At 38.9% G+C, this 15,832-nt stretch overlaps 1 protein-coding gene across 2 annotated transcripts in view; it reads right to left on the bottom strand.

Annotated features, from left to right (window-relative positions):
* Positions 1–15,832, bottom strand: part of tbc1d22a (TBC1 domain family, member 22a) — a 211,767-nt gene that overhangs the window by 55,063 nt on the left and 140,872 nt on the right. For both annotated transcript variants that reach the window (XM_017697029.2, XM_017697028.2), the window contains exon 11: positions 4,775–4,902. In XM_017697029.2, coding sequence (XP_017552518.1) covers positions 4,775–4,902 — 128 coding nt within the window. The remainder of the gene's footprint in view (positions 1–4,774; positions 4,903–15,832) is intronic.

Raw genomic sequence — 15,832 nt, 5'->3', positions numbered from 1 at the left:
CAAAGTATGAAGGGTGCCTCCAAAGATGTTTCTGGCTGAATTATTGCCTTAGACGTTTCTGAGCGAATCACTGCCTTATAGGCAAGTGAAACAAACTGTAGCTGGCTTCACATATAACACTAAAGCCCCAAAATAAACAATGTTTGTGCATTTTAATTCACTGCAAGACCTTTTGTGTTCAATCTACCTGAAGGACTACAACCACCATAACAGCTAGAGCTGAACCTGAGTCTCAGCTCGCATGACAAAGCTGTAGAAATGGCTTTAGGCTATGGAGATATGTTTAGTTTTATACATGCTATTTAATGACAATAGTTCACTAATTAATTGACTATAATTGACTATAATCTCAAGCAGCGTCATGAGGAGAAACCTGAGATGCTCTTCCAACAGGACTGTAAAATATTCATATGCTGATACCTGATGAAAGCCACTTGTGTGTGTGCAGGTATTAAAAAAAAACCCAAAAAAACACTGTTTTTGAAAATGCATTTTCAAATTTCAAATGCATTTTAGCATAAGCCTTTAGTTCACAATCTCTTTCAAATTATGGAAATACACAAATTCAGTTAGGCATGTACAATTTTTACACAGACATTACCCCATTGTCCCCACTCTCTCCATCTATTTACACCACCTCAGAAACTTGCCAATGTGTCAGGTGAAAGAATGTGCATGTCACTGAATATAGCGAGTTAGAGAAGCTCCAAGACTAAAAGAAATTCCTCCGAAAATGTACATAAAATGGATTTTGCAAGTATCAGAGAGCTTGGAAGCATCACCCCCTGTCACAGCATGGCTGAGCTTCCCTGTTTACAGCATGGATTTTTTTTTTTTTACAGAAGAGGGCCTTGGAGAGCAGAAAAACAGCCTCTAGAGAAGAACATGGAGAACATGAAGGAACACACAGTACAACAGTATGACATCAACAAGCAGCACAGATCTAGACACACAAAATGCATTCTGGCTGCCTGCAAAACAAGTTCCCTTGGAGAGACAGTAAGAGATACCATCCATGTTTTCAGAGACCATGAAAGATTTAGTGCACAAACCTGCCTAATTCAGCCCATCAGGATCTTATGGTGAGCTACTGTGACACAGGTTGTCAGAACCAGCAGGGGGAGGTGAGAGAGGGAGCAGTCATTTAATGCATATTTGGTTATGCATTAAATATGCATGGGATGAATTACAGTCTATTCCTGGGCTCTGTTGAGGAATCCACAATGGGCTCCAAAAAACCTAAAAGGTAATCCTTCCTGCTCGGTAAAAAAGCCCTGTGAAATTCAGAGGATAAGCAGTGCTTTTTCCCCCTCTCTAACTCCTGTATAATAATGCCGTTGGAAAAACAGTTTCCAAAATCCACACAGAGCAAATATAAATTACATGCCAAAGAAAACGAGCACAGCATCATTAGCAGTAGATTTAAGAAAAGAGATAAGGGACAAACATGATGCTAATAGATCATATTCTAAATTTCATAACAGGCCTACCATAAATGTTTTTCTTTTTTTTTATACTTTCAGTCAACATTTTGAGTGAATATTTATGGTATTGATTGGAAGTTAGAGGTTTTATACCAGTGACCACAAGAATAAGTGCTCTTTCTGTAGTCAATGGTCAAATAATAAAGTCAATAAAGTAGTTTACATAAGAGGACAGAGGTGGTTAAGGATCCATGTTAGATATGGACAAAATTGCCTTTGCAATTACTGTGTCACATACTGTGATATAAAGATGTAGATATTAGGTAAAGATTGTCCTACAATATTTTTGGCATTTTTGACCAATCTGGACCTTCTGAGGTTGACCAGGATGCTCACAACACATATAACACTCTGTGGTTGGTCAACTTTCGCATATTGATACCTTTTCCAATATCAATAAAGGCCAATATCCTGATGACAAACAAACAATATACTTACAATACATAAACAATATACTGTCCAGTTCTCAAAGGAAGTTAAGATTAGGTTAAAGGCTATAAGGGCTAGACTTGTCTGAGCACTTGTTCTCACACAGGTCCTATGAGCAGGTCCAGCAACAGGTTTAGACCAGCCTCCAGCCATATATGAGAGGAAAGGGCCAGCACATTGTGAGAGAGTGTGGATGGGGAAATGAGAGGCTTCTGAAGATATGCTGTTGGAGTTAAGAGTGGGCCATAACCACTGAAGAACTCAAGCATGGTCGTTATTTGAAAGGTCAAGCACTCTAGGACTTTCTATCTCATTGGCATCCACTGGCAGGGAGGAAATGGACTATTTACAGACAGCAACATTACATCTCTGTGCCACAATGTCTCATCATCAGCGTCTTCGACAGTGGCATATTTCCTGAGGAGTCTGATAAAAGGTCTGGAGAGGAGATTAAGAACAGGAATTGAGTACTACAATCATTCACTCGAGGGAAGTAATATGTTCTCGGAAAGAGGCTTGAATGAGCCTGTGAACTAGGTGCTTGTTTTCAAAGCCAATGCTGATATTTACCTGTAGCTTATTTAGTGAGAAAAGTATTAATAAGTAATTGATTAAATAAATGGAGATCCTGAATGGCACAGCAATCTTAAGCAGTTGCCATCTTCTCAGCTCCTAGGGATCCAACTTCCTAAGGAGTTTAGCCTCAACCCTTATTAATCCCAGTTGATCCATCCAATAGCTGTCTCCAGAGATTCTTGACTAGATGAATGAGTTGGTGAAACTTGGAGGAAAGCAGATCTTGAGGAGGAGGAGGGTTAATGAACATTGGCCTAAATGCTGGCCCTATGATGGAGAGTTTTGCGAGTTTAATCTCTGGTGATATCAGTGGAATCTATGGCCAGGGATCCAAGAGAGTATAACTGTCCTCACTCTCTCCGGGTGGGTTAGCTGATGTAACAGAATTGGCAGTTAGTGTGTTATGCTGCTGATTGACCAACCAGTTTGAAAAGATGCAGTAGTGCTTGACTTGATGGAAGAATACACTAGCGCTCACCCTCCCAACTTCATCAGCATCTCCCAGCATCATGTGATAGAGGTGAAATAGGCAATAACTAAATTGGGGAGAAAAGTAGGAAAACATACAAAAAAAAAAAAAAAACACTACCATTTATGCGCCAAGACAGGAGCCAGCAAATTCCGCCCTTTTACCTGCTTCTACCTACCTAAACCTTCTGTATGTTCGTCCCTAAGCCTTGTGTTTGGCCAGAGTTAGCTCTTGAAATCAATACAAGAAACACACTTCAGACAAAAACTACTGTATACACAATTATATGCAGCAAAATCTAGACTGTGCATATTTAAATAGCGATACACCTGAAAATAAAAGGCTAAATCTAGACCAAGCTCTAATTCACTTTAATGTGTATAATCTATCATTTCTTTCCTACATCTTTACCCCCTCTTTTTTCACTTGGAAGAACATGAGGGATCGATAATGTGCATTAAGTAATATCCTCCTATTATTGACTTGTGTTTGGCCTCATAAGCGAAGGTGGTTTTTGCAGCAGTCTCAACACAAAAAGTAAATATGTCTACACAGTCAATGGCAAGCCTGATCGTGTCATCGGGAGGTCGGTGATTCAGAGTGTCAAATAAACAAACAAACAAATAAATAAATGGGCAAGAAAACCACTTGCAGTGTCAAGCTGCAATAGCAACTGATTCTGGCAATAAAACACAATAACAAGTCATTGGAGCAAGTCCTTCAAAACCCTCTATTCAAAAATGGAGACAGATCAATCTGGTACTTTACAGATGCTAAAGCAACTCAAACCTTTTCTTCTGGGTTGATAACAAGGAGAAAAGAAAATACACCTAAAAGAGAAAATAAATAAATAGTGTACAGTGGGTGCCTTCCCCAGTTGTAAGAAATGTACTGTTTATTAGTGCTTTTTTCTGGAGAGCACTGATTCAACACTGTTGGGAAGTAAGAACTCTTTCATTTTACATGTATAACGTACATTACTTCATATTGAAAAGCAACAGGTACTTCATATGACTGCACCAGATAAAGAGCTATGAGGTAAACTGAACATCATTGACCTTAAATACTTCAAGTTCTTATTGACAAAAGTACAAAGAGGGCTCCAGGTAGCACTTGCAGAGCCAAGTAGAATCTTTTGCAGCATTCAAATAGAAATTTATAGAAGGATAAAGAACTTGGATAGTTATATATCACTCACAATGTACAGTGCTAAAAGGTAGTCTTGGGAAACTCTACCATCATTTTTCTAGAGTTATTTTATTTGCTAATATGTTGTGGAAATTGTGCATTACTATATTCAAAAGCACATCATTTGCACTATATTCTAACTTTTGAATCAATGCTTTTGGGTCCAACAGCACATTAGTAAATTAGAGAAATTTCACCTGGCCTCCCATTTCACATACTAATACATTAACACATCTTCCACAGAGAAGAAACTTTAATTTTTCCACACATTTTAGTGCACAATTTCTATTTATTTGAAGGCTTTCATATGTTAAATACAGCAAATAAACAGTAATTGTGTATAAAAATATGCAAATGTGTGCTCTATGTAGTGGATGTGTTAGCTTATTTTCATTCAGAAAACCCAAAAAAAACATGCTGACTGCCCAAACCTCTGCATTAAATTATACACTGCAAATTTCAGAATCAAGTGTGAAAAACTTGTATTCAATGCCTAGAAGAAAGGACGTGCAACATAATCTAACTTAAATCTCATAACTTTTCTGATGGACACAACAAGTGATGGCCTGACAGCACTTTTAACCTTCCAATACTTGAGTCACAAATACACAGTTACTGGCAGTCTTACTTGGTAGGTGTCCCATAGCCGGATAGTGCATCGCAAGGGTAGTTCCCTCATCAGCAGGTTATTCATCCAGCGGAAGGCAAACTGCAGGTACTCCACTTCATAGTGCTGCATATGTCGATGCACCGTCTCTGCACACACAAAAAAAAAAAAACACAACCACGAGTCAGCGTGTTAGTAAAGCACTGTACACACACACACACACACTCACAGAGCACCGCATTACAGTTCTCTTTAAATAAGTTTCATTTACCAACAGGGGAAAATATCCCTCTTAAATACAATTTACTGTAACACTAAACTGTATCTGTGCATGAATTTAGTATGCACAGCATGATGATGCATAAACCTAGACAATGGAAATAAACTGAAACAGCAGTCATTCTCATTTTTATAGCACAAGAAAGAAATCTTGTAAAGGTGCATCTTGCCCCACTATCAGGTGAAGACACCCCCTGTCTGGGTTAAGAAGTCCCCCTGATGAATCCTGCATCAATTTGCATCAATTTGTCATCTAGGTTTTACAGAATGTATAATTAATATGTCAAATCATTTCTAGTACTTGCACTCATCAAGAAATGTAACTACAACTAAGTACAGCAGTAAAATTATTATATTTTAAAATTAAATTGAGATCTCTATCAGTCTTGATTCCACCTCACTGAAAGCACTGACAAATTACAGTAACAGAACCATTTGAAATTCTGATCATTAATTACACAGTTTTCATGATTATATTAGTTACGTATTGCATTTCACACATTTTTGTCAGTGTATTATTATTATTGTATTTTTCTTTGCAATAACAATAATATGATGTAACAAATCAGGTATGGGTGCAACTCTGCCAAGCTGCATGACTCACATACAACCTTACCCCTACAAATGTTTCCTAATTCTAGGTAGTAATCGCTGTAGCTGCCTTGTAATGCTAAATCTAGATAGCCAGTGAAATCCAGTGAACACCTTTGTGTCTTTATTAGACAATCACTACAATATACAGACATTTAGACATTTAACCAAACCAATAATTTCAAATATACCAAATATAAATATGAAAATTATGTGCAAAAATAAAACTTCAAAAATACCTAAATATTAAGGTTGTGCTCAGTGAATTGGCCTGGCAGAATGCATGATCAATGTAACAAACAGCCACCTAGACAATAATAAGTCAATGAAAAATGTTTCTCTTTGTCTATTTGAATGCATGGAATTCATCCATCACGGATAAACAGATTTTTTTGTTTGTTTATTACCTTTTCACTTAATACTTTTTGTTTGACTGTAGTCTAGTGAATTAGTTTAGTGAACTAGTTATATGTGTTTGCATTGAAACTGTTCGGGCTGCAATGCATTAAATATGCTAAACAACATCCACCCATTGCTAATGCAATGCCCTAACACATGAACAGTGAACAAACTGTCTTATATTTTAATCTAACATAGAAGATACGTACACACATGCATGCACACGCACACAGAATCATAAATAGCAGCAGCATAATGCGTTAATAAATCCATAAAAGCCTTCCTCTGTCCATAACATCACGCAGACAGTGCTGTCACTCAGGCTAGGGGTAATTACTTGTCTGTCAGCAGAGTGATCGGAGCGTGTTGCATTCAGGAGAAAAACTGCGGTATTACTGATGGCGCTTTTCCTTAATCAGCCATGGGCACAAGGGAGGAGAGAAAATACAAATTTCAGGCCCCAGCAGAAATGAAGCCATCTTCATACGCCTCCCAATAAAGAGCATGTTCTGGGCCTGTCATAAGCATGACAAGAACCAGCCGCGGACCTTGAAGGAGCACATGCACTTTCTCTCTCCCTCACACACACACACACCTCTTTCACTCTCTCTTTGACACACAGCGCAGTGGTGTGTGATTTCACACCTGTCTTCACAGAGTCATTTACACTTTGAGCCACTTCACATAAACAGCTTATTCTCATTAACACTGAATACGGCACACTTGCAGATATACACAAGCAGACTCAAATATGAGAGAAAGGATGTAATGTACAGACATGCTCACCTGTTGGTTATAAATAACAGCAAGTGCTAATATCATACATTACAAAAGAGAGTTGGTGTGGTAGAAATATTGTTGTGCTGTCACAATTATTCATATCATACATTTTCATTGACTTAATAATTATGTTCAATTCTTCTACATGTCTATCTCGGCTGGCTTTACACTGTGAAACTTCCATGCAACTTTAGTTGATTAGTTTAGTAGGTTTAACCTGCTTGTTGACTTCATATATCAAGACATCATGGTGCAGTATTTTGAATTTCTTCATGTAGCTGCCAAATTTTACAGAAATTATGTTGCATGCAACTAGTTACATAAAAGTTTCACTGTACAAAGCCAGCCTTACAGCCTGGCTGTACAGCCTTACAGCCTGGAGCCTGATGGATTCACGTATAGCGGTAAGTAAATGAGTACAAAAGTACTCATATTTGTACTCATAGCAGATTCATATAGCAGACACGTATAGCAGGCAAATGTGTTGTGTGCTAATTTGTTTTTGAACTACTTTGTGTAACTACCAACTTTTACAGAAATAATGTTGCATGCAACCAGTTGTAAAATAGTTTCAATGTGTAAAGCCAGCCTTACAGTAGGAAACAGAGCCTGATGGATTCACGTGTAGCAGGTAAGTCATGAACAGTGAAAAATCCAATTCCCTATTACGAAGTCTGGTGGCATTGTTCCTAACCCCTAAGAGGAGTAAGTGCAGTGGAACTATTTACTTCACTGAATTCAACCGCTAGAAGTCAGGTGCAAATACTGTACTGTTTTCTAGGCATTTTGATATACTTGTTAAAGAATCTGTAAGCTCACCATACAAGGTCAAGAGGTCAGTGTGTACAGCATTTGGTAGAGCCCATACATCTTTATTAAATAGAGGCTATTCTAAAATCTTTGAAATCATGTGTGTTCTATTGGTTTCATGAGGCACCCTGTGTTTGGACCCCTATGACTGCCAATTGCAATGGAAATGTTAGGCCGTCAATCTGCTCTCACAGAATAAATGACAGTTTAACATGTTCTACCATCAATTTCAAACATTAAAAAAATGAGAGCTGGTTGTCTTGGTTTTTAACTATGATAATGTCTAAAACTAATTAGCTAGCAAGTTCTCCACCACTTACACGGTACCTCCAGCACTGGGAAGGTTTCCTGTGAGTGTTGTAAAGATAGCCATTGTGTCTTTTCTAATAGAACACATTGCTAATGCAACATCACTGGACAGCTGAACGTGTCTGAAGAAGAATGCACACTGCTAATTCTGTTACTTCTGTTAATAGATGCCCATGCTAGTCAGCATCAGGCTGAGTGATGGGGGAAGAGGAAGGACCATACTACTAACAAAGAGAGAACAAGATCAATTATTTGCCCGGATGACTGGCATTACGAGGGACCGAACTATCATTCTCCTGATGGTGGCGCCAATGCTTAGAACACACTGAAAGAGCATACTTGAAATTATAGCGAATTATAAGAGATATATTGGGAAGGAGTATTCAAATATTTGCTTGGAAACACAAACGAGCATTCAAAGCTTGTAAAAAGCAGTCCAGGCCAGCCCTAAACAATTACTAATATAATCAATAGTGCCAACTCTATTATAAACAATGATGCTTCATGTTTGCTTCTACAGCTGCAGCCTAGAACGAAAAAGTAATTTACCTTCATATTTAAAATCATGTTTGAGAATACTGTAAGAGAGTCTAGGATGATAATGTCTGCATATGGTTGCAAGTTCTCTCTCTCAGACATGCAGGCACAAAACAGAGCACATACTGGGTGGGGGAGGACAGGCCGGGGTCAGAGATCAGAGAAAGACAAGTGAGGCGCTCGCTCCGTTTCTGCTGAGCAGCGGACTTTTACGTGACTTCTGCTCCCTCTCATCCATCCCATAATTACATCCGCACTGGCCTGCTGTTTCCAGGCCACTCTGCGTTGGATAAAGATACTGTACTGCTCTCATGCAGCCAGCTCATTCTTAAAGCCCACCACCAGCTCCTCCAGAGGGGATTCCATTCACCAGTGTATGATCTGGATGCTATGGCTGTGGAATGACTTAAAAGAATATAGAGATTTGCGTGTGACACTGAATATGTTTTAGGTCATGGAGCAAATACGTTTTTAACACAACATGGTATTTAGAAGAGACTACAAATGAAAAGATGAAGGATCAATATGTATGAATACTGCATTCAGATAAAACTTATTTGATAAAATTCCACTGACCACTTCAAAACAAAAGTAAGTTACACTTTGTTATGTGCATAACATCTGCTATATTTCATTAGAAGTGCTAAAATAAACACTCAATAGATGCAGAAGTTGAGCAATGTGGAGCTAATGATGTTTTTATTATCAAAAGTTGCTGCTCAAATTTTTATTTTGCAGAATGCCAGTGAATTTTGACTGAAAGGTCACAGCACCATAGCATCTGTTTAATGAAGAGTAGAGTCAGTGTGAAAGAGAAAGGCAGTAAAAAGAAGTAAATGTGGAGTTACTTTAAATAAATTGATAAAAACCAGATAGCACATTATGCAAGCCGACGCTATCTCGCCACAGTTTTATTATACTGCAATGAGAAATCATCTGTCCTTCAGCAGAATATGCAGAATGGATCATTAGACATTGATAAACAGTTACTTTAGAAGCAAAGCTGTAGCACAGTTTCAGAAATCTGCAGCTTCATATACACACATAAACCATTCTCATTCCCAAACAGCACCTGGCTCTTTATTATTTATTCCCTAATTACTGTGAAAGCCTAGAATAATTTGTATACATTTCCATGGTGTTTACATGCTGTTAGTAGCGTTTGTTAGATGCACTGAAATGACAGTTCAAAAACTAATCAAATTACTTGTTACTGTTTGAGTAAAGACACTGTCCATCTCTTCTAGTGCTGGGCATTTTCAGATTAATACCAACACTTATACACAAACATTTTCTCCAGAAACAGAAAAGTCTAAATCAAAGACAGTGACCAATATTTCTGTAAAGTCATCAATGAAACAAAGTTCCACTTCCGCATGTGTGTGCTTTTGCTATGCGGGATGTACATGAGCGCTCAAGTAGTACTCAGTTAAATGTCTGAGGTGGTAGTATTTGAATACTTAAATCAGAACAAAGTTATTTAATACATTACATAACAGGCAGACAGAGAAAATATACAGGCTAACAACTCAGTGACACCATTTTTATGTTTAGAAACAACAGTAAATTATGACGAGTATACATACAGTAGAATACATTGTATATACATAGAGCTTATTATTATCTCAATAAATGCATTGAGTTCAAATACAAACCCCTTTCCCAAAAAATCGGGATGCTGTGCAGAATGTAAATAAAAATAGGCTGCAATAATGTGTACATCATTTAAAACATATTTTTAAAAGAACAAAAAAAACTACAAAGACAACATATCAAATGTTGAAATTGTTTTTTGAAAAATATATGCCCATTTTGAACTTGATGGCAACAACATGCTCCAAAAAAGATGGGACAGGGGTATGTTTACTGTGTTTCATCAACTCTGTAAGCATTTGGGAACTGAGGAGACCAACTGCTGTAGTTTTGAAAGTGAAATGTTTTCCTGTTCTCGTTTAATACAGGATTTCAGCTGCTCAACAGTTTGGAGTCTCCTTTGTATTTTTCATTTCATAATGCATTAAATATTTTCAGTGGGTGACAGGTCTGGACTGCAGGCTGGCCAGTTTAGAAACCTGGGCTCTTTTAATATGGAGCCATGCTGTTGTAATCCGTGCAGAATGTGGTTTGGAATTGTCTTGCTGAAATACGCAAGGCCTTCCCTGAAAAAGACACAGTCGGGATGGCAGCAAGACATCTATCTATATCATTCAGCATTATATGGCGCTGTCACAGATGTGCACAAATGCTGATTCATTGGACCACAGGACACTTTTCCACTCCCCCTTCATTTTAAATGAGCTCGGACCCAGAGAAGGTGGCAGCGTTTCCGGATCTTGTTTATATATGGTTTCTTATTTGAATTTTAGGGTTTTAACCTACCTTTGTTGATGCAGCAATTAACTGTTTTCACAGACAGTGGTTTTCAGAAGTGTTTCTGTGCCCATGCAGTGATTTCCAGTAGTGAATCATATCTGTTTTTAATGCAGTGCAGCCTGAGGGCCCAAAGATCACAGCCAGCAAATACTGGTTTTTCATTTTGTCCCTTGCATACAGAGATTTCTCCAGATTCACTGAATCTTTTAAGGTTATTATAAACTGTAGATCATGAAATCCTCAAGTTCTTTGCTATTTTACATTGAGAAACATTATTCTCAACTTGTTTCACTATTTGATTGTTCAGTCTTTCCCAGATCGGTGAACCCCTCCCCATCTTTACTTCTGAAAGACTCAGCCTCTCTGGGATGCTTTTTTATATCCAATCATGTTACAGACCCATTGCCAATCAACCACCAGGTGATTTTATTTTTTTGTTTTTTAGCATTCCACAACTCTACCAGCCTTTTGCTGCTTTTTTGGAATGTGCTGTTGACAAAAATCATTGCATTTTGGTTTTATTTACATTTTGCACAGTGTCCCAACTTTTTGGAAATGGGGCTGTAGATCATAACATAATCCTAAATTCTGAATGCTTAATTGTTTTTTTAAAAGTGTTTTACTGTGGGACAGTAGTTTGAACTAATTCAGTAAAATGGTTCATATAAAGACACTGTCAGTCCAGTATCTCTGTGTGTGCTATGACAGCTTTATTCACAGGCTAAATCTCCAGATGATGTCACTGCTCCTGCATGCTTGCCTGTAGCTCTCTAAGGGTTGGTACGATGACATTTGTCGCCACGACACTATGGGATCTATTTTCAGTGGTTAATCATAAGCCTTAAATCAAGACACCAACGTCAGGCACTGCATTTCATCTGAAATTAATTATACTCCATCTCCAGTCAATGACAATGCAAAGCACATGCAGAACAGGTCACTATTCCTGCCTTATTTCTCAATGGCCACGGAAGGTTATGAATAAATGCATGTGTTGGTGCCTTATATTTTTTCCCCTCTTACTAATTTAGACAAAGGCAACTTCCGAAGGGACAGAGGTTGCTTGTGAACAGGCTACCAAGAGGAATCAAAGGCTTAAATTAGTCCAAGGGGAGAAACAGCAAGCAAGAGAGAGGTTAAATTCAAGAGCTTGACCCCTTATCAGTGTGGAGGTGCCCCACTAGAGTCACATACAGAGACAAATTATGTTCAAACAACTCACGTAAGAGCACACAACACTTACACAAATAAATTTATCTGTCAATAATGAGTCAGACCTGAGAGACTTTTGCTCTCGAGCCTCTGCAGAGGTGCCACTTCATCTCTCATGATGCTTAAAATGTTAATGTGTGCTCTCCAAACAAATGCCAGCCTCATATGAATAGAGCAAAACATGCTGTGCCTTCATTTACATAAATTTACCTTTAGCAATCTGCATGCAGATGAACTTCATAGGCATACAAAGCAGAGGAGATAAGAGGAAACAATGCACAAAACGGGAAGAGTTTGCTTGAGGAAGCCTCATCCAGTGCTTCTAGGTTGCTATCAACAGCTACCAATTAGGACAATCCTTATCATGGTAAAAGTGTACACCAAATGCTGTAGTTCTCTAACATTTACTTCCACCTTTCCCTCTTCCAGTTTCCAGTAATCCCCAAGTCTCTGCTGATAACGAGCCCCAATAACAATACTATCTCAATCTAACCAAACTAGTCAATACATACCTAAAAATACTGACATTTGAATACTGGATTCCTTTTTTTCAACATCTTATTTTGGTAAAAGCTGTCATCACAGTATTCACTATTTGCAATACAGATACTGTGTTTGTCATTTACTATGGATATCCCTTTCTGTGTAGGCTTGAGAAGCTCTAAATTCAATGTCAGCCCATACAGAATGGCAGTCAAGAATTCAAACACTGGGCATTGGATGGTTTGTTGGCCCCAGTAATCCACCATAGGAAGAGGGTTTTTTTTGTGGGAAAAAGAGTTGGCTGTCTTCAAACTGCAAGACTCAAGACTCTTCAATGGCTAGCATCCAAAGTAGCTGCCAAGCTAAGACCTTTGTTGCTTGCAAAGGCAAACGCAAACACCTTCCACTATTATGAGAGGGAAACGCTACTAACAGGCTGACATGTCCAGGCAGCCTTGACAAGGTTATTAATTTGCCAGTAGTATGTCATCCCCTGGAGCTGATGGCCTGTTTATGCCTCAGTTTCATTTTCTTCATCTGGTACATGCACTGCACATCCACATGATTAGAACAGAGAATATGGCAGACTAAGCAGCTGGTTATATCTTGAGCAAAACTAGAAGCTCCATTACTAAGCAATGCCTGTCCCAATAGAATGCAGAAGCTATTGCTTTAGCTTACACCAGCAAAGGATGCAGATGGATTGTGCGTGCATTCTATTGGGGGAATGGCAAATTAATAGGCTTTGTTTCAGGGTGTTCCTGCTTGAGCAGCAGGGAGATGTACCTCTACTCATACTTCTGTGAGGTTCTATAAACTAACTACTAACTAACCAATTCTAGAACATACTGTATTGAGTGCAGACCTGTCTAAGATGCTGCAGGGCTCATGGGCCAGACTCTGAACTGTAATACTTCCCAAAGTGATCCACCAATAACAGTTCTGAGCAGAACTCCACCTTTCATTTCCTTAATTTCTAGTCAAAGCAGAGAAAAATGTTCAGAAAAAGAAATGAAATGTTCAGGGACATTTTTCCATACCTCCAAAATTTAGTCTTGGAAGTTGTTTGTTCTTTCTGTATTCTGCACTTACATTCAATGATGCTCTCTGAGGTCTAGAGTCTGGGGTGGGACGTCCACTGTTTTGAGATCACTAGCAGATTACTTAGCTACACATCTTTTCAGACTCAGTGTTGAAATACCTGTGATTTTTAAAGCAAGACCGGAGCTTGGTTTTCTTTTCTGCTCAAGTCCTGTTTATCTGTTGGGGACAGTTTTAGTGGCCTGCCCTTGCACAATTTTGGGAGTCCCATTTTTCACTTACTTTCCTGTGACATTCTCATTCCTTACACAAGTTATCTTTTCAGAAATGCAAATTTATTTCCTCCTGAATAATGAATAATTTGTACTTAATAGGCATTTTGACTGCAAATTAAATAAATAAGGCATTGCCTGTCACTAAATAAGTTACGGATATGAGGTTGTGAATAGAGATGGCACAATACTAGTTTCTCTTTTCTGATACTGATGCCAATATTGATATTGAAACCTTGAGTACTAGCTGATACCAATCCAGTATTTCTATACTACTTTCTATACTATGAAGCTATTTTAAAAGAAAGCATTTTACCTAAGCTGAGGATCTGAAAGTAGTCGATCATGCTCCACTACCCCAGAGGAAGAAATATAAAGCTAACAACAGCACATCGCAAAATGTGAGTGTGATATTTTCAGTCCAGTTACAGGACTCACTGGATTCAGTGAACTGCTTTTTTTTTTACTCTGTTATCCGAGCCAGCATTTTCTAATGATTTAAGCCCAATACCAATAGCTTTTAATACTGATACGGCATCTCTAGTTACAAATGTAAAGTCTAATGTAAAGTATCAGACAGAACACCGTTCCTGCATGAACCAATGAGAAAATGTGGTACTTCTGACACACTGTGAGATCCTGCAGTGACTAGCAAAAGAAGAGGTGGCCCCCAAATGCGTATGTCTCCACTGCCAGCCAGTACAGTGTACTGAGCATGAAGGGGAGAGACTGAAACAAGAAGAAAGAGAGAGGACGGGGAGCTCTCTGAGAAAAACTCAGTGAAGTAAGGTCATATGAATTCCCCAGTAAAAAGTAGACAGGAGCCAGATCACAGTAAAAAGTCATCTAAATCAAACCTGTACACTGTGTACTGCTAAAACATCTAAGCAAAGCTCACGTCAAAATTATGCTAATGCAAGCACATTGGAGAGAACAAGGAGGTAAAATATCATGACAAACCATTACTGCCTACTGACAGAGCACAACCATGAAACTTAATAGCCCTATATACAGGCTAGCTGTGCAGACAGGTAGACATAAATGTGAAATGTCTCCTCTGTGCTTTGGTGGGAGAGAACGTTCATGGTCTCACCTGTAGGAAAAACTAATTTAAGAGCACAAAAAAGTGAAATTAGCCAGGAGGGAGTGAACTGACTTTGTCTTCAGTTGTATCACGTTCTCCTCTCTGAAGTGAAGACGACTGCCTGTTTTATTAACCATCCATATTTTTCTAGTGGCCTTCTCAGGGTGTTAATTTTAATTGCGAGCACACTTTCATTTCCATGGTTGCCCCACCGTTAAAGGTGCTGAACAATGACAGCGGCTGCTAAAGAGCAATGAATTCGCAGCTTATCAGGAGCAGGAGGCATGGGCATCCATCATGGTGCTCTCAACAGATAATGCAGGGCCTGTCTGTACTGTCAGACCCCAGTGCAGGCTGTAAGGGAAGGGACTGGCCATAAGCTGGCACGGAGAACTCTTCAATGGCTAAATCAATGAGCAGCAGTGGCTCAGTGGGTTAGGGATGCATGCCAGGAAATGAACGTCGTGGAGCTGGAGGGTTCCCTGGCTCAGTTCCCAGGAGGGCATTGGGCTGTTGATCTAGCATTGGTGGATTCTAGGTCCAAGTGTGCTCTCTCTAACCACTGCAGTTGTCACAGAGCCCAAACTGGCACAGTGGTGCAAAGAACACAGACAATACTGATCTTCTAAACACAATGCAAACTGCAGATAGAGTTAACAAACAACACAGATATCTTGTTGGATTCATAGCCATACAATGACCAGGTTGGGTGTCGCCACATATTTCCACCTCCTGCATCCAAGGTTTCAAATAAAAACAAATTAAAACACTGTACGACCCCAAAACAGATTGAAGAACAAAACTAGAAGCCCTAAACAAACAGCATGCATCACTTTTACTGATCACAAAAGGGAAATCTGTCAATTTGCTATCTAACTATGTCCAGTCTGGGGGTCAGCACAGCACTGC

This window comes from Pygocentrus nattereri, chromosome 1, assembly GCF_015220715.1.
Source record: "Pygocentrus nattereri isolate fPygNat1 chromosome 1, fPygNat1.pri, whole genome shotgun sequence".
Lineage (NCBI taxonomy): Eukaryota > Metazoa > Chordata > Actinopteri > Characiformes > Serrasalmidae > Pygocentrus > Pygocentrus nattereri.
The sequence above is the reverse complement of the archived record's forward strand: the minus strand, read 5'-3'. Positions and strand labels throughout refer to the sequence as shown.